General features: G+C 39.2%; 1 protein-coding gene and 1 long non-coding RNA gene across 5 annotated transcripts in view; both read right to left on the reverse strand.

Annotated features, from left to right (window-relative positions):
• Positions 1–2273: 2273 nt before the first annotated feature.
• LOC134531543 (uncharacterized) lies at positions 2274–4579 on the reverse strand. The gene is made up of 2 exons (XR_010075027.1): positions 2908–4579; positions 2274–2792 (listed from the first exon to the last, which is right to left on the reverse strand). It is a non-coding gene; the product is annotated as an uncharacterized LOC134531543 (long non-coding RNA).
• Positions 4580–8119: 3540 nt separating this feature from the next.
• Positions 8120–25361, reverse strand: part of LOC134531542 (low-density lipoprotein receptor-related protein 11) — a 200976-nt gene continuing 183734 nt past the window's right edge. For 3 of the 4 annotated variants that reach the window (XM_063367221.1, XM_063367222.1, XM_063367223.1), the window contains one exon: positions 8120–13613. In XM_063367221.1, the coding sequence (XP_063223291.1) occupies positions 13480–13613 (134 nt within the window). In that variant the 3' untranslated portion in view covers positions 8120–13479. The remainder of the gene's footprint in view (positions 13614–25361) is intronic. The other variant, XR_010075026.1, reaches the window with a different exon arrangement.

Below are 25361 nucleotides of genomic sequence, written 5' to 3' on the forward strand. Positions count from 1 at the left end.
CAATATAGGCTCTAAATTAAACCAGTTCCTGAAATGGTCAAATGGGCCAGAAAGTACTGTTATCTAGCAAGTGATAAGTTAGTGTGCAAATATTTTGGTGGCTGTAGCATTGTGAGTACATACTTCTGAACAGACTTATCAGTGCTTTCATCTTTTCATCGAGCTACACTGTGGCCACTGTTATCTATAGAATACAGACGTTTCTCACTTGAAAATAACAACCACCGGGCAAGTTCCACTAATGATGATCAACTTGAGCTTCTACTATATCAAACTACACATTTTGTACTGAAATAATTAAGGTTGTATCTGTAACGTGTGTACTATGCGAGGCATGACAATGTGTGTCATGGTGACTTTTGGCAGCTAGTCAAAGTGTTCAAGGTTGACCTCTGAAGGTTTAAAACACTAATTACATTTGCAAGCGCACACACCCACATGTCGCTCAGGGCTGGGGCTCAGTTTGCAAACCATAAATTACACATTTACAAATATTAAAACAGTATAAATGTATTTAAGCTTTATTATTTTTGCCACTTCAAGACACAGAAGGCTCGAGCAAAGAAATTTCGCACCAATTGCAGAAAAACCGATGATACTATTTGCCTAAATTTTTTACCTGTTCATCATTTGTCTATATTGTTGTTTTAACTAAAAGAGAAATTTAAAACATGGCACCAAAACAAAAAAAAATATACATTTATTAAGGTGGCGACTGGCTGGATCACCAAACTGCTTGCAAAGCTTGAAGTGTTAATGTGCCATCTACATATTGTAAATTGTAAATTGTATATTGCAAATGGTATAGGGAAGTGTAAGAAGTCTTTATCTTTAGTACTCCACTTACAAAATGCCAGAGGCGCATTACGACCACACGCCAGTTCCGTGCCTGGCGTGTGGAGGCATGAGCTTGAGCGTCCTGCCAGGTGGCCACCTTACCTTACAAGGCTCTTTACACCCCTCTTTGTTAGATTGTTGTTCTCTGATTGGATATGATGCTGGATTTGGGCTTAACTATGACCAGTATCTTATAAACGTTGAATATTAATTTGTGGAATAGATATTTCAAGTTGAACAACACTTCTATACCTACAGTATAAAGTTGTATCACTAAGTTGTTATAAGTACAGCGCAATTGGTATTTTAAAGTGGAACATAACTTTAATCTGTATGATTGATTTAATTTCAGTGTCATATAATGTAAATAGAATTTAGTTTTACAACTATTTAATACATTATATTTCTTAAACATTATGTTAGATAAAAATTTTAATTTCATACCTTCTCAAAAAATTATATTGAAAATGTATCCATTTTCATGCCAAAATATTGACCAATGAATAGGGACATGAACTTTTCGGTGAGTAAAATTAGTGAAAAGCGGTGAGCAAAAATGCCAAAAGCGGTGAGGGAAAAAAGCAGCGAAATGTATCTAAGCATACCTTTTTTAAGAAAGTGTTTAATGAACTCAATTATGAATGATCAAAATGTTTAAAACTAACATTTAGAAGTGAAAAACCCTTCAAACTCAAAAGCTTTAAAGACAACGAGATTAGCTACTCTTCCAGAATGTCAAAACTTTTGGGTTTAAAGGGAAGGTTTGTCAATAAAATATATTCCTAACTCAGGTGGTATGCTAGGCCAAAAAAGTTAGGTTTGTTTAGTTTTAGGTTTGGTTGGTTTAGGTAAGTCTTATTTTATATTTGGTAAGTTTACCTTAGGTTAGTTTTAAAATTCCCATTTCCAACTAGCTTAAGTTGGGTTTGGTTTTGAGAGCTTCTAAATTTAAGCCACTCCATAGCAAAACGATGCGATTCAGTTTTCCTTTATTTTGCTTGCTGCGCACAAACACCAATAGTATGCTGCAGTGCTACAGTAGCAGTGGAAGAAATGCGGGACTTTTTTTGCTTTTCACTGCTTATGTGCTTAACAATTGAGTCTATACAGTCCCAACTGACTCTGCAATTACAGCATTTACAAAATAAAACTGCCTTATCTGTCGAATAGAGACCATCAGAAGAAAATTCTTTGGCCCTATCTAGTACGTTTGTCATACTTCGGCATTGCGATGTAACCGTGGTGCTGTGCTCAAAACAAAACCATAATTATTGATAATAAATGTCCGGTGGAAGCGTCAGGCTAATTATCTAAAAGAACTTGCCAGAGGGGCACAGCCCCACTTACAAACACAATTTAAAATTAACCTCCCTGACAGTAGGAAAGGTTACGTGGATTGTGGTTTCAAGTAGCAGCAAATGAAAACACTCGTATGGTTTGGTTTCATTAGAGGCTTTTACTGTTGATTAGTAGTTTAGTATCTTTTCATTGATAGGTTTCTTACATTAGAAAATATCTTGCGGCATTACAGCCATTACAAACAAAACTGCTAACAATGTCAGATTCTTATTTTTGATACATTACATTGAGTAACTAACGAATAAAAAAAGGAGAAAGAGGGGCCGGGGGGGGGGGGGGGAACACAATTTCATACTATGCTAAGTTCAACTGTTTAGGAACATTGAGCTCGCAGGCTCATAAAACAAATATATGTGTTTAAAATACAATATTTTATAATAATATGGAAAACGTCCTAAAACTGGCGGAGTTATAAACTGTTCTTCACTTCTTTTTGAGGGGTGCCGAAAGATGGAGGGAGACTCCGTTATAGAGGCTCACGAGTTACATGTTGAGGTGCAAAATGTGGCGCCGGAACTGGGCCGCCATCTTGAACTGGTCTGGGGTCCTTGAAGTACTCTGGGATTCTGGAACCCTCTGGGATTCTGGAACCCTGCCTGTAACCAATAATCCACCTGGATTAGCTTGGTTAGCAGGCAGTTTATGACGGGCGAAGTTAAGCCCAAAAAAAAGGCAACCTAACAGGTTTGTGTGGGACGAAGTGCAGCTTACCTTAGCTGGCAGGGTGAAGTAGATAGTGGCTGTCCCTGGGGGTGATCCGGGGATGCGCGGCACGGGAGCTCGCGGTAGCCATAGAAGAAATAGTTATGGCGAAAACCAAAAAAAAAACTAAAGTTAAACTTAGCTATTTGGGCAGCTACTAAGAAAAACTAAAAAAAATCTAGGCGACATGGCCTGGCTCAGAAGCAACTACATTATCGCCGAAAGCGGATCACGATAGCTGCTGGTCGTTACTGCGACCTGTTGCAAAGATGCGCGCTGGACGAGAGCTGCCCTCAAAATCCCTGAAAATGGCGCCGGGACGCTAACTTAAACTTTAGTTCAGTCGTCTGTTCCTCTGGAGGAGGGGATCGGGAAACCCGAAGTGCTCCGAAGGGCTCCGAAAGAAAAAAAAGGGCTCTGGCGACCTATCGACTAAGTGTGAGGTCGACTGTTTCTCCTGGTGGGGATAGGGGATAGCTGGTTCGTCCTTTCGCCGCTAGATGGCGTGGGCATGCAGATCGGAGTCTCGCAGAGACCATCGCGGCACTTGGTGGCCGCCATTTTGCAAGTGGGGGGGGGGGGATTTTGGCCTTGAGATTGGTCACTGGCGCGGCTGGCCGATGACCGCTGTGGACCAGGGAGGGGTGGGGGGTATGTCCGGTGAATGACCTGCCCTGGGAGACTTCGCCGGCCAGGCGTCGGGACGTGCGGCGGAGCTTGAAAAAAGGACACAAAAACGTGTTAGAGACCGCAAACTTCAGCACACCTCCGAGAAGGGGTGGAGGTGACCATGGGAAGCTTAGGGTGGCTACTTTCGTCACGCGTAGCGCTAAACTCGTGACGAGACGCGACGGCCAGTGGATACCGTTGCTGATAATAGCCCTGTAGTCGGCTAGACCCAGCAAATTTGGTGGGAAACGGCGGTGAGAGCACTATACTGCTCAACAAGCTAACCTGCCGGTACACTCGACCGAACAAGTTTGGATGGGGGCGAAAGCAGCGGGTGAAGGAGGAAAATTGAAGTTATAAAAAAATTTAAAATTTTGTAAAACTAAGAAAATAAAAAAAATCGTGCCTAAAGTAGCACTGATTCGGCACATACTCCCCCGCTTAAATGCGGAGCATATAGGGAAAATAAAAAACAAACCTACACTTATTAGTAAAACTAGTACCAGGTTCGCCTGTATCCTACTACTTACAAAAAATAATTTTACGGTCAATTCGAAGGTGTATTATAATTAATTTAATTACCCTTAACGGTGAATGAAGTCATGAGGAAAGTTGATCTCAGATGTTGGGAATGGTGTCACGTGACAAAAACTCTAAACATGGGCGCTGTGAGGCGGGCCGACAACACTGGGCCGGAACCGGAACTTGGTCCGTCGGGTGCCAGTTATGAAGGTGGGGATTTGTGTACCCCTGAAAATAATGAAAGTGGGAATGTAAACCCCTGTAGTCTTTCCATAAGAAGCCGAAGGCATTGGGACTTAGCCCTGCACAGTCAGGCGATGGAGAAGACAGTCAAATTTGCTGCTTGCCCGAAGGCGAAACAGAACCTCAGTCCCAGAGTGACACAGGGCCTATGGGTGGTATTCCCTTGGCGGAATTTTAAATGATTGGGGATGAAAACCCCAACAGATCAACAATCCGTAGGAGAGAATGAATTTAAAAATATTAAATATTCGATAAATTATAAAATTTCAGCGCATACCACTCTGATGTTTATTATTATTAACTAATATTTATTATTTAAATGTATTCTGCAAACAAAACGATAAATTAACGACTCTTCGCACTCAAATTTAAATTATTTAAAGAAATGTAAAATGCAATAAACCAACAATTATAAATCAAAAAGGGATAAATTATAATGGAGCGGTTAGATCTTCCATGACTGCTGATTGGCTTCGCACTGCCTGAGAGGGGGTTTGAACATAGGCCGTCCAAAAATGAGTGGTGGGAATGTAACCCAAAGAACACTCGAAAATGGTCATGAGATTTTTCACTCAGAGGACCTTGGTCATGGCTCGTTGGCTCAGAGGACCCTAACTTTTGCGCCGCTTGTTGGCTAGCTTGACCTAGCTCCTATTTTAGAAAAACACATAAAAGAAACCAGTTTGCCGTCTGGAAGTCACGTAGCTTTTACTTAAATAAACAATCTGATCGATAACGATGTAAAAGAAATACAACTTTGGGGTGGAATGCAAAAGAAAAAGAAAAATGGCTAGATGTGACAGCTTCAGTGCTCAGACTCTATGTACGTCACTGTACATCACATTTACGTGCAAGGGAAAATAAAGAAATAAACATGTACAAGTATTAACGCAACATCAGTAAAAAAAAAACACTACAAACATTATTCTTGCTTACTTTACGAATTATGGTTATTAAAAAAAGGAACGTAATCAGAAATTAAATATATGAAATCGTGGAACAAGATTCATGAAGATTCAAAAAATATCAGAGAGGTATTTCTGAGCAAAAAAAAAAATTAAAACTATTTACGTCAAATAGCTTGTTAAAGACTGAACTTACGTATGTAAAAATTAAAAATTAAAATATCTTAAATTACCTAGCTTGTGCTAGCCTAGAAACGGGATGCTCAAACATACCCAAATTAATTAAGTGGACCTTTCGTTGGGGGTTGAAAGTATTTCACCCTTCTCGGTGATTACCATAAATATTAAAATGAGACTAGTTACCTCGTAGCTGCTTAATTTAGGGGGAATACGTATTTTAATATGATTGATTTTATTATTATTAATGAGCAAAAAAGGATGCCTGTTGCCCTACTACTTATAATAAAGCAGAATTAATTCCATGTCCTTTGACTGTAACACTTTATGAGTAAAACACAAGGTTTATAATTAAATAGGGTCCATTTAAACTTGGTTGAATTATTTAAAAATAAATCCTTAAAATCATTTAATAAATAAAAAAATATTAAATTCAGAGCTTAAATTTAAATTACCTGTATGCTTACAACTATTTATGCCGTTGTTATATTAATGAAATGAAATTCATCCCGTTGATCTCAGATTTTGGATATCGTGTAGGAACACAAAATGGGCGCTATGAGGGAGGCCGAAAAGCACTGAGGCCAAAACAAGGGAAATGCGTCCTTGAGCACTCAGTGATATATGGGGATTGGAACCCCTGTATATGGGTATGGTGACCCGTAACTTACAAAACTAAATTGGGAATATAACCCCTGTACATAATTGTTTCGCTGTCCATAAGAAGTCGAAGGCATTGAGTCATAGCTCTGCACAATCTGACGATGGATCAGACGAAATGGATGAATTTAATACTTGCTTAAAAAGCGAAGTACACCTCGGTCCCGGATACCTACTTTTATTAACTCACATAGGCTCAATATGTTCAAGCTCTGACGGTTGATCAGACCATCAGGCTGAAGCAGAGAGACCTACGAGGGAATTTCACCCCTGAGTTAGTTCGGGTTCGAAACCCGCAAGATCAACAAATTTGGATGAAAAATGGATAATGAAAAAAAATTTAGATGTTTTAAATACATAGCTGTACACCACCTTATAAAGGAAATTAACACCGATCCAAAAAAAATATAAAAGTTAATAAATTGTTTACTCAAAATTCATAATTACAAAAATATTATTTATCCTTTACTTAGCCGTCTTAGATTGATTGGCAAATAGCTTATAGAAGACTCAACGTTAAAAAAGTATAGTACTCTATCTTACAATAAATTCCTCACCTCATGGCTAGCGTAAAAGGTATTGGGGATTCAACCCGTGTATATAAACAATTTAATTCAGGCCCTTTCCTTAAAGGCATGAGTGATTGCACCTCTCTTTGGGTGATCACGAAATAAATCTAAACAAAAGCTAGGCACATGGGTGTGTATGGTGACACAATGAAATGGTACGTCGACGTATATTCACGTTGCTGGTGAACGATGCAATAGGGTTAGAGTACTTGTTAAAATTACTTATGAGCATATTCTTATTTTATATTACGTAATGAATGGACCCTTTATACATTTATTTTATGTAATATTAAAATACTTAATCGTTAATTTTAAGATACTTAGAAATAGTAAACAATGGAAGGTTCTTAACATTAGCTAAAACAAAATTTTTATATTATCATATTATTTGTATTTTTAATGTTATTATCAGTTATATAAATATATTATGTTATAATTTACGTTCCCTAGATTAAGAAAATACTTTGCTGCTATATTAATGCAGTATAGATTATTTATAGTGCTTGATTTGTGACATAAAAATTATATTATTATTAGGACATACAAAGCATGGGTAGTTTGTTTACAAAATAAGTGTTACGTGGGTGGAGTAGAGAAGAGTTCCGCGCGGTTGGCGGCCCTGCCATGTGGTGAAGAGATAACATGTTGGCGCGCGCAAGGCGCCGAGAGACAAAACAAAAAATACCACGATGTCCGAAAGGACTTCTATTATCTGTTTTTCACAAAGATTGCCTGGTTTGCAGGCGGATGTGTTATAAAAAAAAACACAGATAAAGAGAGGAATTTAGAAAAACTCAGGGCACTGTCGGCCGCGAGTAACAAACTAGATTGCAACGCATTGTTACGCTGCCGGACACGGGTCAACGGCATGACCTTGTCTCCACCAGCCGGTGAGGCGTGGAGGGGAGGGGTGAAGTGGTGACAGGGAGAATGACACGCGCGCTGATAAAGCACGCTGCCCCCACGGACGTAGCGCCGACGGGAGGAGGCCGCGCGGTGTCTCACCGCGCGCAAACACAGTCACAGCGGGACGTAAAATACGAGAGAATTTTAATTTAACTCACTTTGGGTGAATCAGATTGGGTGCCAGTTTTAGGACTTACAATAATACTATATAACGAAAATCTTAGTGACAAACAAAAAAAATATTTATACCAAATAAATTTAAAGCATTCTCATAAATCAAACCAAAATAGAGTTAACAATTTAAGAGTAACCATATCACACAAACTGCTACCACATTGTAACCGTAACCATGCTCTGCTACCAATTTGTAACCGTGGTGCTGTGCTCAAAACAAAACCATAATTATTGATAATAAATGTCCGGTGGAAGCGTCAGGCTAATTATCTAAAAGAACTTGCCAGAGGGGCACAGCCCCACTTACAAACACAATTTAAAATTAACCTCCCTGACAGTAGGAAAGGTTACGTGGATTGTGGTTTCAAGTAGCAGCAAATGAAAACACTCGTATGGTTTGGTTTCATTAGAGGCTTTTACTGTTGATTAGTAGTTTAGTATCTTTTCATTGATAGGTTTCTTACATTAGAAAATATCTTGCGGCATTACAGCCATTACAAACAAAACTGCTAACAATGTCAGATTCTTATTTTTGATACATTACATTGAGTAACTAACGAATAAAAAAAGGAGAAAGAGGGGCCGGGGGGGGGGGGAACACAATTTCATACTATGCTAAGTTCAACTGTTTAGGAACATTGAGCTCGCAGGCTCATAAAACAAATATATGTGTTTAAAGTACAATATTTTATAATAATATGGAAAACGTCCTAAAACTGGCGGAGTTATAAACTGTTCTTCACTTCTTTTTGAGGGGTGCCGAAAGATGGAGGGAGACTCCGTTATAGAGGCTCACGAGTTACATGTTGAGGTGCAAAATGTGGCGCCGGAACTGGGCCGCCATCTTGAACTGGTCTGGGGTCCTTGAAGTACTCTGGGATTCTGGAACCCTCTGGGATTCTGGAACCCTGCCTGTAACCAATAATCCACCTGGATTAGCTTGGTTAGCAGGCAGTTTATGACGGGCGAAGTTAAGCCCAAAAAAAAGGCAACCTAACAGGTTTGTGTGGGACGAAGTGCAGCTTACCTTAGCTGGCAGGGTGAAGTAGATAGTGGCTGTCCCTGGGGGTGATCCGGGGATGCGCGGCACGGGAGCTCGCGGTAGCCATAGAAGAAATAGTTATGGCGAAAACCAAAAAAAAAACTAAAGTTAAACTTAGCTATTTGGGCAGCTACTAAGAAAAACTAAAAAAAATCTAGGCGACATGGCCTGGCTCAGAAGCAACTACATTATCGCCGAAAGCGGATCACGATAGCTGCTGGTCGTTACTGCGACCTGTTGCAAAGATGCGCGCTGGACGAGAGCTGCCCTCAAAATCCCTGAAAATGGCGCCGGGACGCTAACTTAAACTTTAGTTCAGTCGTCTGTTCCTCTGGAGGAGGGGATCGGGAAACCCGAAGTGCTCCGAAGGGCTCCGAAAGAAAAAAAAGGGCTCTGGCGACCTATCGACTAAGTGTGAGGTCGACTGTTTCTCCTGGTGGGGATAGGGGATAGCTGGTTCGTCCTTTCGCCGCTAGATGGCGTGGGCATGCAGATCGGAGTCTCGCAGAGACCATCGCGGCACTTGGTGGCCGCCATTTTGCAAGTTGGGGGGGGGGATTTTGGCCTTGAGATTGGTCACTGGCGCGGCTGGCCGATGACCGCTGTGGACCAGGGAGGGGTGGGGGGTATGTCCGGTGAATGACCTGCCCTGGGAGACTTCGCCGGCCAGGCGTCGGGACGTGCGGCGGAGCTTGAAAAAAGGACACAAAAACGTGTTAGAGACCGCAAACTTCAGCACACCTCCGAGAAGGGGTGGAGGTGACCATGGGAAGCTTAGGGTGGCTACTTTCGTCACGCGTAGCGCTAAACTCGTGACGAGACGCGACGGCCAGTGGATACCGTTGCTGATAATAGCCCTGTAGTCGGCTAGAACCAGCAAATTTGGTGGGAAACGGCGGTGAGAGCACTATACTGCTCAACAAGCTAACCTGCCGGTACACTCGACCGAACAAGTTTGGATGGGGGCGAAAGCAGCGGGTGAAGGAGGAAAATTGAAGTTATAAAAAAATTTAAAATTTTGTAAAACTAAGAAAATAAAAAAAATCGTGCCTAAAGTAGCACTGATTCGGCACAGCGAAGCAGCGAGAAAACTGTCAACACGATATTTGTTCAGTTACCGCAACGAATAGCCACCGAATAATAATAAATGCACTCATGTGCAGTAACCTAACACAACCGAAGAAAAAAAATTACATACATCCATCAATTTGTTTGTCGCAGTTTAAAATTGCCTGAAGTATTTTATGGTTAAGTAAATTATGAAGAAAAAACACACTTGTAATTTTCGTTGATATCAAAATTTACGCGTTCCGAACGCGGTATCGTTTTTATCTACCGAACACGATTGATTGTATGATTTAACAACAATCGATTGTTCGTAAACGTTCGTGTTCTTTCTCGCATTCTCGTACTGCTACGTTGATAACACGTCTATTGAGTAACACGTTTTGTTTTGATAACTTCATGGCACGAGAAACAAATGTTGAAGCTTGTAATGTTAAAATACAAAATGTAAACGGTCCTGGATTACCGTCATCTGTGGTCGTTAACCTCGCCGTGCTATTATTGCCACAGAATGTGGTTATGGCTGGAGAAAATGAATTGTTTACCTAGTTTTGCCTAGTAATGTTGTCGGCACGGTAAAATGTATTTTTATGTAGTTGTTTTATTGTTTTCTTTTTTATTGGTGCGCTGGTGTTACGAACGGAAGATGAATTATATCTAAATTATATGTGTTTGTGGCAATTTAAGCTTCAAATAACGAAATTTTGACCAAATTCGTGACAAAAGTGGAAAATCGCAAAATTTGCATTTTCGTAAATAAAGGGCCAAAATCGCGAAATAACGACGGTGATTCGCGATCGCGAAAAGTACCTGTCCCTAGAATTTTAACCATCTTGAAAATTGGCTGTTGGATACAAAACACACAAACATCCTTGAGATTCTAATAAGAATAATTTTATTCTTATGATTTAAGCTATCCAATCAGTTAACAGAAAGAGAACCCAAAACAATTTACAACAGTAGCATTGCTGTTAGTAGAGTTATCTTTAAGACTGAGTTATAAAAAATATTAGTGGTGGTGCACCGATGCGGATACCAATGAATCGTAATAGGCGATTATGGGTACTTACCGATTAATCGTAATCGGCGATTATCTTAACGATTACTTTGCCGATTATTTACGTCCTGGCGTAAAGTAGATTTTTACCGTGTACTATTTTGTTACACATTTTAGGACGAAATACGGTAATATTTGTATATATTACAAAATTCATCTAACTCCGTCATATCATAATTACAGATATTTTGTTAAGTTTAATAAATCTCATTGCCTCTAACAATAAAAAATAAATTTTACCTACACGTTTATTTACGTTTTGTCTTTTGTTCTGTCTTTTGTTTAGTGGCCTTGTACACTACCTATAGCCAGAGACGTAAAATAGATGGCACGCAATCAAAATACCACAAACAGTTGCAGTGGATTCTATGACAATCGATCTTTTCGAGTCGTAGTAGCGGTTCAAAATCGTGGTCCCGATACCTTCTAGTTTTTATCACTGCGTTTTACAAACTCGTTATGGGCGTCTTTGGTAACATTATCCGTTTGTTATTTGTATGTGACGTGAAAAGTGAAAAAGTATTTATAATTTTATATATTCAGTCAACATAAATAAAATCACATGTGCTAGAATTGGTTTTTAGTCATTTTTATATAATTATAGTGAGATGGCGAGTAGGGAGAAAAAAAAGTGAAGTGTGGAAACATGTTTCTATAAACTCAAGAGAAAAAAATAAAGCAGCATGTTTACATTGTTAAACGGTAATTTCTTGATGCAACCTTATGTGATAGTCAATAATAATGCTAGTTTTCCGCAACAAAAACTTACCCATTGTAAATTACAATTATTAGACTGTAGTTCCAAGTTGTTTACAATATCAAATATAAATAGAAGTTAATTTAATTTACACTTTGCAATGACTTAATAGTGTATTTTATATATTTTTATACTGTTATTATAACCGTATTCTCAATTTTACCTAATCTTGTTATTAAATTCACATGGGAATAAAAAATTTTGTGTGCATTATTACACTTAAAAAAATTTCTTCATAATAATCGGTAACTGAATCGGTATCTGCCGATTATTGCTCTTATAATCGGTAATCGAATCGGTAATCGGTAAAGTCATATCGGTGCACCACTAAAAAATATACACTGAGCTCAATATGGTAATGCTGATGAAAATGTTTCGCAAAAAAAACTTTCTCCTGTAAAGTCTGTAAGATTCAGATGTAGCAGCGTTGATAGCCTTATTTGCACGGTGTGCCAAGTTGATGAAGAAAAACACAAGCATATCACTTAGTTCATCAGTAGAATCCCAGCCACATTTAGTCGGTTACATAAACAATGAACAGGGCAGTCTCCAAACATACATAACATTTAGTTTGCAATACGGAGCAAATGGCAGCCACTGTTACCAGATTGTTACTACCCAGCTTGCTGACATAAAAAAATCTTATTTTGTATTTAATGTTAAATTACAATAAGTTTTAATTTTACTATTTTTTAATCTTTCAAAGACCATAAAATATTTACAGAATTATTACAGGTGCAGTCATTCTGAAAGAAAAAAGACGGAAGACTAATTTTAGAGGAGAAGCAGTCGGTCACTTGAGGCTTTCCATAAAATTATGTACTGTGCTCAAAAAGAGCCAAAATTTTGAATATTAAATATTGAGACCAAGATGGCATATTTTGTAGTGATGCACCGATAAGGCTTTACCGATTACCGAAACGATACAGATAACCAACATAAACATCGGCCGATACCGATACAAACCGATTACCGATTATTTTATCACATTTTCATTTTCCAACAGCTAAATTAAACAAATAATAATATATCAAGCAATACTAAGCATTAAAATATCTTCACAGGCGCCATTGTTTAAAACAGTCTCGTTTTAATAAATACGCATTCGCAATAATAAACATTTACATTTAAAAACACAACACCTTCGGAATACTTCCATAGATTATATGATGTCAACAAAGACGCCAATAACAGGAAAGTTAGCCAACACTGAAGTTCGCAAACATTTGGTGCTAAAGCAATCGCTCTCTCCTTCCGGACGTTTTCATTATTTCTCACTATGATTGCTAGCGCTGCTAAACCTGATCGTAATCGTAACCACTTTAATGCTGTCTTATTCTAAAGTTGGCAGTACAACTTTGAGCTGTATGCAGGTATCTATGGTTCTTAGTTGCGTGTTTACAAAATAAATAGCGGCGGGAATGAATACTAAATTAAAATAGTGAGTGTGCGCCTAATTTTTTTTATTTAAAATCTGGCGTAAGATATGCGGCGAAATATGTCTACGAAATCTGACGAGAAAATAAAGGATGCGTAAAATACAACTTACATCGGTATCGGTATTTAAATAATCGGTGATAACGATTAATCGGTAAAATGTAATTATCGGCGATTATCGTTAATCGGTATCGGAATCGGTGCATCACTAATATTTTGGTTACTTCTCGTTAGAAGTAAAAACTGAATATTATCAGATGATGCTCTTGTTAAAATATATTGTTTCAGGTACATTTAAAAAAAATTGTCATTACATTAATTATAAAGGTGTGCCTAAAACTTGTGTGCTCTATGGCATATATCTGGCAACAAGGATGAGCCACGCAGAGGCGAAGGAGCTACAGGTACATGCCGTTGACCAGGTAGTCTGCATCGTGGGCGTACGGAGACTTGCCGCCCCGCCTCAGCCGGCGCTGCACCATGCGCAGTCGGCACGCCACAAGCACCACCATTACGCACGTGATGCACAGCCCTGCAACAAGACACGCCATGCCTCACTCTTTACAACAAGTTAAACAATGTAGCTAATGTAGTTAACAATTTTTTTGTGACCCAGTTAAACTCTCTAGAGCTGTGCACAATTAGTCTTAAAATACAGGAAATACAGTTAAACACTGTCAAAAGCTCAGGAGAAAATTTTGTATTGGGTCATTCACATTCCATGCCAAATCAACCAGAAAATAATAATTTTTGACATCACCATCTCCGAATTAAAAAAAACTTGGTGAATTAGCAGTAGGTGTGCAGAAAAGTGCATTAGCAAAGTTACAGCCCCCTGTGAATAATACTTCTTATACAGCAGGGTTGCCAACTTGTGGAAAAAGTGGAAATTTTGCTGTGCAAGGTCCAATAAAAATATTTGTAACTTCCTTTGTAGTTGAGTGAGAACCTTGATGTAGGGCTCAATAGGAAGCTAGAAAAGTGTACTTTGAGATAAAAATAAGTTTTACGTATTTTAAAAGAAATTTGCTTCAAGGTCATGTTCATGTAACCTGTGACCTTAAAAATTTTGAAAAGAGTATTTTTGAATAATGTTCAAAAATTATATGTTATGAAGTGCATTATTGGCTATAAGTGACATAAGTTTCATTTTGGGATGGATCTGGGAACATAAGCTACATCTCGAATACTGACTAGGGATGCAGTGGAATTGAGCCACTTTTGCACCCAATGTTCTTAGAGCAAGTTCAGACAAGTGTATATAACCACGTGAGTCTCACAATCAAGGTCAGTCTTAGTGCAGCTTTGTCATTGACAACAGTGCTATACATTTGGTGTGAATTTCTTAAGTTTAGCTGTATTGATAAATACATTGCAACAATGGAAAAGAATTACATACATACACAGTGCTGTAATTCGTTTAATATTCAAGGTCACAAAAGCAGCAGAAAACAGTTGAGAAATGTTCTTCAGTGGATGATACAGAAACAACCACACCTGCAGACTGGACAGAAGGTATGTGATTCATGTCGGAAACAAATCTCATCAATAGCAAGTGCAAGTACTACTACACGGGAGGAAGAGTGCAGTGAAGAGGAAAGCTCAACTGACAGTGATGAAGAGGAATCAAGCATGGATGTAGTGCTGCACGCATTTAATAACAGTCTACCAAGTATAGGGGAATCACCCATAAAGAAAAGAAAAGTGAGAACAGCAAAATATGCAAGGAAAAAAGTAATGAAAATATTGTCTGCAATTCAAGAAAGAATATTTCAAATCCCTGTACCAGAAGTAGGAGTATCACAGGAAAAAAGTTGTGATGAAAATATATTAGAGCAATTGAAGGAAAAGTTTGAAGGGTGTACAGAAGAAGTACAGTAAAACCTTTGTATAACAAAACTGAGGTGACTTGATTTTGTTTTTTTTGTAATAGAGAGGTTTCTTTACAAAGAGGTCAAACCCAAAATTATAAAAAAGCATGTCATAAAATAACAAATGCATATTTAACGTTGCACCGAATCAAGAGTCATGTTTTAACACTATTCACATTACATTGTAAATTAAGATATGTATTATTTAGGGAAATAACTAATTGTATAAAATGTACATACTACATACCTAGATGAAAATAACTGGGCAGGAAATCATACTGTATGTACAGGCAGTCGTAGCAGCACTAAAGAGAACTAGTTGCAGCCAATTGCACATTAACTGAAAAATACCTAAACTACAGCATGGACAGAATAAAAATGTGTAAACAATTAATATTACTGCTTTGAAAAATAGTCTTTAATAGATGTTTGCTTCGTACGGTTGCTTAACTCATTAGTCACACCACACTTAAGTTCTCGCAACATTTTAAGATTTGATGCAGAGCTACTTGTATCAGACGTCAGAAATAATCTCTCCAAAACATCCAAGGCTGAATTCACGTATTGCCTCGATGGCCTAAGTACCTCAGTGTCGACTTCTTCGGTGGTGTCATCAGTTAAACACACATCTTCTTGCTCTTCTGCACTAGGGCCTTCATCCTGAGAGCATGTCTGAACAGCACTATCCACATTCACAAAATCATCAATGTTCCCGGTTACTTCAAGCCACTCATTTTCGGTGCAACATGGCGGGTTACTTAGCTGTTGTTGCTCTTCATCGTGGAACCCTGCTTTGAGGAAGCAATTGGCAATATTCTGCCAACTATGGCATGGCCTGCAGGAGATTCCATTTCAAAGAAGTGTTGCCATTCTCCATCTGCCTCAGCAGATACTGGACTAGTTGGCGCCTGTAGAGCCTTTTCAACTGAGACATATTACCCCTTGGTCCATGGGCTGCAGCTTGGATGTACAATTTGGTGGAAAGAAAGCCACTTTGATGTTGCGCAGATTAAGTCCATCAATTTTGTGTGCTGTACAACAATCCAAGAACAACACAATTTGCCTGTTTTGTGCCCCCATGCGAGCATCAAAACTACAAATCCACTCGCGGAACAAAGATGATGTCATCCATGCTTTGGAATTGTGTTTGTACGTACATGGTAGATGTTTGGTATTTTTAAAACACCGAGGCTTGGCAAATTTTCCTATGACAGTTGTGTTAATTTCTCTGAACCATCAGAGTTTGCGCACAGCAGAACTGTGAACCGTTCTTTACTTCGCTTCCCCCCGTGGCATGCTTCTCCTTTCAGAACAAGAGTTTGTCCGGGAGGAGGTTATAAAAAACACCCGCCTCATCCGCATTGAAAATGTCCCGCGATGCATATCCTTTGTTAAGTCTTCGCAACTGTGGCTGCCATTCTTCTTGGACACAAGGATCAACAGCTGCCTCCTAACCAGCAGCTTTCAGAGTACTCAGGTTCCAACAAACCTTGAAACTTTGCAGCCAACCATTCGATGCCTGGAAATTGTCTATCCCCATTCTTAATGCCTCATATTTGGCCTTCTCTTGAAGGATAGATCCTGAGATAGGTATGCTAGCTGCTCGACATTCCACTACAAAGTCAAATAATTTAGTATCAAGATTATCGTTTTTACAGTGTCTCTGTCTTTTTCTCTCGGCACCAAGTACAAGTCCCTTGCTTTCAAGATCACTTCGCTGCGAAAGTATTGTTGACAAAGTAGAGTTCGGAATTGAAAATCTTTTTGCAACATCTGTTTTTCTTTCGCCCAGATCTACTGCATGAAGAATTTCCAGCTTCGTTGAAAGAGAAATGGCTTTTCTCTTTTTCTTGTCCATAGTTTCTAAAATCCTTAAACCTTAAACCTCGTATGTGGTTAGAACCGGACGCAATCAAATGTCCAATTGTTTCTTACAAACAATTGTGTACAATTGTACAGTAAAAAAATTTATTAGAATGCCTAAAACAATAAAATCTACCGTACATATACTTTGTCGCCCTACCGGTCCCTGCTACGATGTTGCCGTCGCTGAGGGCGCCAACTAGCCTAAGTTTAGACCCTGTGGGCCAGTTCACAGGTAGAGCGGAGATCCCCGGGGTCGTGACGTCGCCACGTGGCTGGCAGGGGGCTGGATCGGTAGAGGTGGTGGCCCGGTGTGGGCGGAGCTGCTCAGTTCCCGGCGGAACTGTTCACTTGCAAGGCGCGACACACAACTTGCCTGGTCCAGGTCTGAAGCTCGACCGCCGCGTTCCACATCGCTGCGCGTCACCCGGAACCCGCTTCCCTCAAAAACGTCCCAAGCGCGGCAGGACTCCTCTAGCCGCGAACTACACCCCCACCCTGGTGAGGCGACGAGGGGACATAACGACCTGTGTGAGCGAAGGGAGCACTTGGAACGACGTCAACTTATTGCTTGAGAACACGACGGAAATTAACTTGCAGCAATAAACTCAGAACATAAAGCCAAAAATTTCATGAAAGAAGCACGGACTAAACCCATAGACTATACCAACTGCCGATATCGAATTCACGCACAACTTTAGTGCTTTCGAGAGATCCACACACAGCACTGGCGACTAATTTATCGCGCGCAGTCTACCAGCTGTACCATGTCATCTTTGTTTCGGCTGCTTCTTTGGCGACGTACTGCTCTCTTCTGTGTAGTGTGGATAGTTCTATGATCCAGAGCAAGATGGCAGTCCACAATTGTTTACATTACGTTAACATTTTTTAAGCAGAACTCAAGTATTTCACCGGAAAATTGTGTGTATTTTGTACAGTTCCATTTATTTTGTTAATTCGTAATAGAGGAGTTCTGTTAAATCACACGTCATAATTATTTCGTTACAAGAGGGTAAAAACACATGTATTTGTATAGGATTTTGGCGGGACCAAGACGTGATTTCGTTGTAAACAGGATTTCGCTATACAGGTGTTCGTAAGGAACAGGTTTTACTGTATGAAGGTGCAAATTTAGACTATTTTACCTAAAGATTGGAGTATTAGCAGAATACAGAAGGAATTCCCAACTGCAACGAACTACATGATACGAACATCAAAGAAGTTAGTGAAGGAAAGTGGAATAATGACATCACCTAATCCAAAACCAGGGAGAAATCTAGACTGCAGTGTCGTCAATATTGTTCAGATGTTTTATTCAAACGACAATGTAAGCAGAATGATGCCTGGTAAAAAGGACTTTGTAACTACATATTCGAATTGGTGATACCAAAGAACACAAACAAAAGAGACTCCTACTAAACAATCTGAGAGAAGTATATGCCTTGTTCAAACAGGAGAATCCAAGTGTCAAAATTGGTTTCTCCAAATTTGCATCTATACGGCCTAAATATATAGTTTTGGGACACACTGGTTTGGGACACACACTGTATGTGTCTGTGTAACACACCAAAATATGAAGTTGTTAATAGATGGCTGTAATTTGGCCAAACTCATGGAAAGAGAAAATCTGTTAACATATCACCACTATGTGGCTCAAATGATGTGTAATGCTCCCCAAATTAAATGTTTTTCCCATGAGTGTGCAGAATGCCCAGGCCCTGATAACATATGAAAATCACTGGAGACGACATTGGAGCAGAATTCAATTGAAACTGTAACATTCAAGCAGTGGGTTGCATCAAAAGTTTACACACTTGAAGTTCTTGTGAAGTCATCTGATGATTTCATAGAATTGGTCATTTCTAAATTATTAATATTACAAACTCTGTCATCGCATACCAGCAAGGGAACTACCTAAAGGCTCTGAAAAAAAAATTAGATGTTGGTGAGGTAGTAGTTGTATGTGACTTTGCAGAAAATTATTCTTTCATTATGCAAGATGAAGTTCAGGGATTCCATTGGAACAATGCACAGGCTACAGTTCATCCATTTGCAATATACTACCGTGATGACTGATGAGTCAACAGAGGAAATAATTTCTACCAAACTAACAATAATTCCTGATTGTCTCCAACATGATGTCATTGCAGTACATACTTTTCTTACACATCTTATTCCATTTTTGAAAGAAAAAGTCACTTTATGTAAAATATATTACTTCTCTGAAGGTTGTGCTGCTCAATACAAGAATAAAAGTAACTTCTCAAATTTGCTGTATCATGTAAATGATTTTGGAGTTGGAGCTGAGTGGCACTTTTTTGCCACCTCTCATGGCAATAATACATGTTATGGTCTAGAGGGAACACTGAAGCGACTGGCAGCCAGGGCAAGTCTGCAACGTCCTTACAGACCAAATTATGACCCCACGGCAACTGTTTGTGTTTGAATGGGCTGTAAGTAGTTTGCATAACATGAATTTTGCTTATGTCACTCAGGAAGAGGTAATGAATGAAAGAATGAAAGATGTGCAAATGCTAAACCAATACCTGGAACTCAGAAGCATCATGCCTTCCTGCCTGTTTCATCTGAGGAAATAATTGTGAAGAGATTTTCTAGTGAAACTGAAGGTGAAACTCACTACATGAATAAAATTAAATGTACATTGTCTGTGAATGAAGTTAAAGGTTTTGTGACACGCATGTACGGAAGTGGGTGGTGGTTGGGATGTGTTCTGAAAGTAGAAGAAAGTTCTCATGAAGTTCTTATTAGTTTCCTGCATCCACAAGGTCCCTCCCCATCTTATGTATATCCCCAGCATCCAGATGTTATTAAGATTTCAATTGAAGATGTGCTCACAACTGTAGATCCAAGAACAGCAACTGGAAGGACATACGTTTTAACAGCCTTTGACACAAAGACCTCGGAAAGCCAACTAAAGGAAAGGAAGCAACAGTAACCTGCAGTATTGGTAATGAGTAAATGAATCATATATAGGAATTAATTCAGTGTTAAATCCACGAATAACTTAAAGCTATGCCATTTTTTTAATTTTGTTAATGCCTTACTAGAGTAGTTTTAGTGAACATGGCCCAATTCACAATGTTCTAGTGTTTGATCCCAGATCCATCCCAAAATGAAATTTATGTCACTTATAGCCAATAATGCACTTCATAACCTATAATTTTTTCACATTTTTCAAAAATACACTTTTTAAATTTTCAAGGTCACAGGTTACATGAACATAACCTTGAAACAAATTTCTTTTAAAATTCGTAAAACTTATTTTTATCTCAAAGTACACTTTTCTAGCTTTCTATTGAGCCCTACATCAAGGTTCTCACTCAACTACAAAGGAAGTAACAAATATTTTTATTGGACCTTGCGCAGCAAAATTTCCACTTTTTCCACAAGTTGGCAACCCTGCTGTATAAAAAGTATTATTCACAGGGGGCTGTAACTTTGAGAATTCACTTTCCTGCACCTATACTGTTAAAGCCCTAAGTTTCATTGAATTCGGTGATGGTGATGTCAACAGGTGTGTGAAATGGCATGGAATGACCCTATTACAAATTTTTACGTGAAAATGCTTTCCCTTTTCCACAGACCTTAGAAATCCCATGAAGTGCATCGCGTACGTAGTACATTAAGGTTTTTCCAGAAAGCTGTTACATTTGTGATTTCTGAGTAAATTATCATGGTCATGTTGCTTCAAGGATGCAAAATGTTGTCACTGTGAGTAACCACGCTGGCTGCAGCAGTGGTAAGATGGTAAGATAACAGCTCTTGTGCAGACCTAGGTCAGCACAGAAGTCGCGCATAATGGGAACAAGCACCACATGGAAGCAGTCTCATTATTCGTCCAGGATGATGCCAGGATCTCTCCTGGTGTCTGTAGTGGGCAGGTGATGTGTTTGTTTCAGAACTTCAGATGTTCTGGTGAGGTTTACCATTATACCGTACTTACCCCCATATGATCGCAGATTTTATGCAGATTTTTTGTTTAATAAAATGTACTGCACCCCAACATATGCAAATTTTACATTTTGGGTAAAAATTAGCATTGCACTGTCGTAGTTGACTATGTGTTTAAATAACCAGCCTATGTTTGGTTTTAGTAAATATGTCAATGTAAATATAAATGGTTTAATTAAAATCTCAGCATCATGAACTGCCGCCTGACCTACAGTCTAAAAATAAACCAGCCAGAGAGAGAGAGAGAGAGAGAGAGAGAGAGAGAGAGAAAGAGGGGAAGGGAGTACGTGTGTGCATGTGTGTGTGTGAGTGTGTGGCCATTAAATGCATGTGGACTGAACTCAAACATCACGTTTCTATCTTGACAGATTTTTGTGATGCAACTGTATCCAAACATTGTTTTTGCGTGAAATTTCCTACGCTTTCTACTGCAACATTTCATTCTTGACAAAACTGCTGTAAAGAGCGTGCTTGTTATTATTGAAGAACGGCGGTCTTTTCTCTCTTGGGAAAGGTGACGGGTAAAAAAAAACTAACAGACTTTGGGGGGGGGGAAACACTTTTCTTACTCAGCAGTAAGCTGAGACACAGGCCATAAAGACATCACTTGTATTCTACTGGAGACAGATTTATGGCACTACTCATATTTCAGTGCTACTCTTACCATGAAAAAGTTAGATTTTTTGGCCCAAAATTAAGGGTGTGACCCATACGAAGAGGCGACTCATTTTTCAGTAAATACAGTAGTTTTGTAGGTCGTGAAACTGCCGCAAAAAAAGAATCAATCTATCTGTGTACATTGTGTATCGTGGCATGTAAAAATCAATTTTAAAAACTAAGCTATGGCTCAGCAACCTTTTAATTAGATGATGGTGCCATTCTCATTATTTAAGAGGAGAAAAATCATGTTCATTAACAAATTTGGAAAACTCAAAGCTGTAAGGTATGTGCTAGCTACTTATTAACTTGCACTTACCATATTTACCCGAATATAATGCGATGATTTTTACCAAAATTGCTGGAACTGAAAGTGAGTCTCGCAGTATAATCGCAAACGTACGTCTTGCCGCCGGAGGAATGTTTTGAAACGGCGCTGCGAGACAACTGTGTCAAGGTCAAGGCGGGCGCCAGCGATGCGGCTAAAACATGAAGTAACAGTAGAGCTGTAGCAAACCGTATGTATTCGGTACTGAGTAACAGGTGCGCCATCTAGTACCGAATAACGAAACGTTACACACAAATGCATTTCGTTACTTGCATTTTTCGTAGTATGGAACAGTTCACTTGTAGTTCTACACTTTACCTAAAGGGCTAAGAAGAAGTTACAATGATAACTTTAAGATTATTGTGGCAAATTATGCCACATAACTGCCAAGCTGCTCGTAAATACGACGTCAGTGAAAGTAACGTGCGTATAACTGGAGCAAAGATTTGCGTTGTCTAAAAAACGCAAGTAGTACCAGGAAAGCATTCAGAGGGCCATAAAAAGGACGGTTCTCGGATATTGAAACCAGCATTATGAATTTTATCAAAGAGAAGAGAAGAAACGGGATGCCTATTTCGCGAGAAGTAATAAGGTTAAAAGCCCTAGAAATTGCCCGGGAGTTAAATATTCCGCGGACCAGCTTCAAGGCTGGCTGGTGCGTGAGAATGATGCGCCGTTGTGGTTTTTGTTTGCGGCGCAGAACATCATTAGCAAAAAAGCTGCCAAAAGATTTCCAAGAGAAATTTGCGTAAACAACACGACTATTTGTACGGCCAAATCGGGAACGCAGACGAAACGGCAGTTAATTTTGACATGCCCCGCAACACTACCGTTGATACAAAAGGCGTCAAGACTTACAGTGCGCACGACTGATAATGAAAAGCTGTGAGTCACGGTGATGTTATCTGTTTTGGCAGACGGCAGGAAACTGCCACCATTCGTCATATTAAAAAGAAAAACGCTAACGCTTCCCAAAGAAGCATTTCCGCCGGATGTATTGATTCGTTGTCAAGAAAAAGGCTGGATGACGAGTGATTTGATGCAAGAATGGTTGCGACTTGTGGGGAATCGGCGCCCCGGTGCACTGCTGAAGAAAAGGGGCATGACACCTGAGGTTAAAGCTGCGGTATGTAATTTTAACACAGACTTGGTTGTTATGCCAGCTACAAGTCCTCGATGTTGTGGTAAACAAGCCATTCAAGGACCACCTTCGCCAACAATATAGTGATTGGCTGCTTGCAGGCGACCATGCTCTCACACCGACTGGGAAAATGAAGAAACCATCAATTCTGCAGCTAGCAAGATGGATTTCCACTGCATGGAAAAGGATAACTCCAGAGTCCATCGTCCGTGGTTTTAAGAAGTGCTGCATTTCAAATGTCATGGATGGCACTGAAGATGTTATATGTTCAAGGGCTTTCAGAAAAAATAAGACGCCTAGGAAATAAATATGGACTTCAAACAGCATTCCGTTCTAAATATACTATTAAAAGTATTGTTACCAAGGTGAAACCAGCCACAGAAAAATTACAAACTCACAACTGTGTGTATCAAATTCCCTGTGAATGTGGCCACATGTACATAGGTGAAACTGGCAGAGCTCTATCCACCCGAATCAAAGAACACAAAAACAACTGCAAGAAGGGTGAAACCCTAAAATCCAGACTTGCTGAACATACATGGGAAAATAGCCACAAAATTCTCTGGGAAGACTCCACACCACTCATACAGGAATCCGATAAAATAAAAAGGAAAATCAAAGAATCAGCCTTCATTATTAGCAATAAAAATATTTTCAGCCAGCAGAGCATTGAATTAAAAAATATGTGGATCCCTTTGATAAAGAGAGAAACATCCCTGCAGCACAAAACAATAGCCAATACTCAACCCACCATAACCAATCCGCTTTAACTACATGGTGCACAGCCAATGGGTTGACAGCTCGTCTGTTTTTGGCTGAGCAAGATGTAGCCCTTTCTCTGATAAATACCCTCATTTTCCAGCCCCTTCTCAGTCGCACCTGTGTTTCCGTACCATGTGCGTCTCTGCCTGAGGACGGGAGCAGATAGCAGTTCCCGAAACGTCGCTTGTTTCTGTTTAGGTAAAACTATTGTATTTGTTTGTCTTTTCGTTTTTTCATGTTTTTTGTCTTGCTTCAACTGTTGTGCTGAATTATTTTGGGTTTCAATATTTTTGTGTTATCATTTGTGGGGATTTTTTCGTTCTCTTAGTACATTTTTCTTTGTTTTTCTTTGTTTGCTGACCATATTCCTGTTTCGGAATATTTTGTGGTGTTCATATCCTTGTTGACAACAGCAATTGTTTGCTTAATTTTGTGTGTTTTTTTGTCTTTTTTTGAGTATTTTTATTTATTTATTTTATTTATTAGTTTTTCTTCAACAGAAAAAGTTCTTAGCAATGGCGTATGTCCAAAAACTTACATCAAGTCATGCACTCCCATTGCACAAATCTTTTAAAGATAACGGCACTGAAGATGATCTGCTGTGGCAAAATGAAGTTCAAGGCAGCAGCAGCAGCAGCAACAGCAGTAGCAGCGGTACAGACACTGACAGTGAATGATTTTGCCTTACCAGCATCATCATAAATTCTGTTAATGTTAATTTTGTTAGTGTTGTGACAAACTCAAATTTATATTTGCCTGGGTAAGTTTATATATTTAATTTTTATTTCAAATTTAATTAAAAATTTAAAAAAATTAATGCTGTGTTTTTAAACTATGATTTCCTCTCTATAACTTTGTATTTGAACTGTGGTTTCCTCTCCATGAATTTATTTTTCTAGACACTCAATCAGAAAGTTTGGGGTAGCCTTATATTCAGAGTTGCAGTATATTCGGGTAAATACGGTAGTTACTCTCCTTGTACAACAATTTCTCTAATTCCAATGGTTGCTTGAATCCCTTCAGCCAGGTAGATGAAGCAGATAATAATTCTTAATTTCTCCGTCCCCGAATCACCCAACACATCCTTGAATATTTTCTATGAACAACAAAACATTTTTTTAAAATTCCACACAGTTTGCATACTTAAGTCTGTTTTCTATAGTTAATTTAGCTGCTGCATCACTTTGCTCAAGTTTTTCTTCCACCTCTAGCTTTTACACAATTGTGATACTGTTCTTTTCCAATTGGTCATCATAACATATAAAAAAAAAGACACGCTGCCACAAAATTTAACTCGAGAGCAGAAAGTGCTTGAATAAAGCTCCATGTCCAAGTAACAAATGATAGGAGGCACGAGCAAAATCTGTTTGCAGCAATAACAGCACTTTTCTTGGCACGGCTGGCATTCTGCTCCTTAGCGTTTTGTCAAAATGAGGTCACTAGAGACAATGAGAGGTGATGACGCGAGAACGGAGCTTTCACGTAATGCATGGTTACGGAAAATTAGCTTCCCAGTGTTTATAACTTGCAAAAAATCTGGTCTCCAGTCCGTTTGGAATCGAACTTGAATCTCCTATGTGGCAGGCAAGTGACTTGACCACACAACCATCATGGTGCCTGAAAAACAGTTGATGACACCCAAATAATTGAGAGTGAACTGTGTTTAATTTACCCACCACTGAAAAA

Source organism: Bacillus rossius, chromosome 5 (assembly GCF_032445375.1).
Source record: "Bacillus rossius redtenbacheri isolate Brsri chromosome 5, Brsri_v3, whole genome shotgun sequence".
Lineage (NCBI taxonomy): Eukaryota > Metazoa > Arthropoda > Insecta > Phasmatodea > Bacillidae > Bacillus > Bacillus rossius.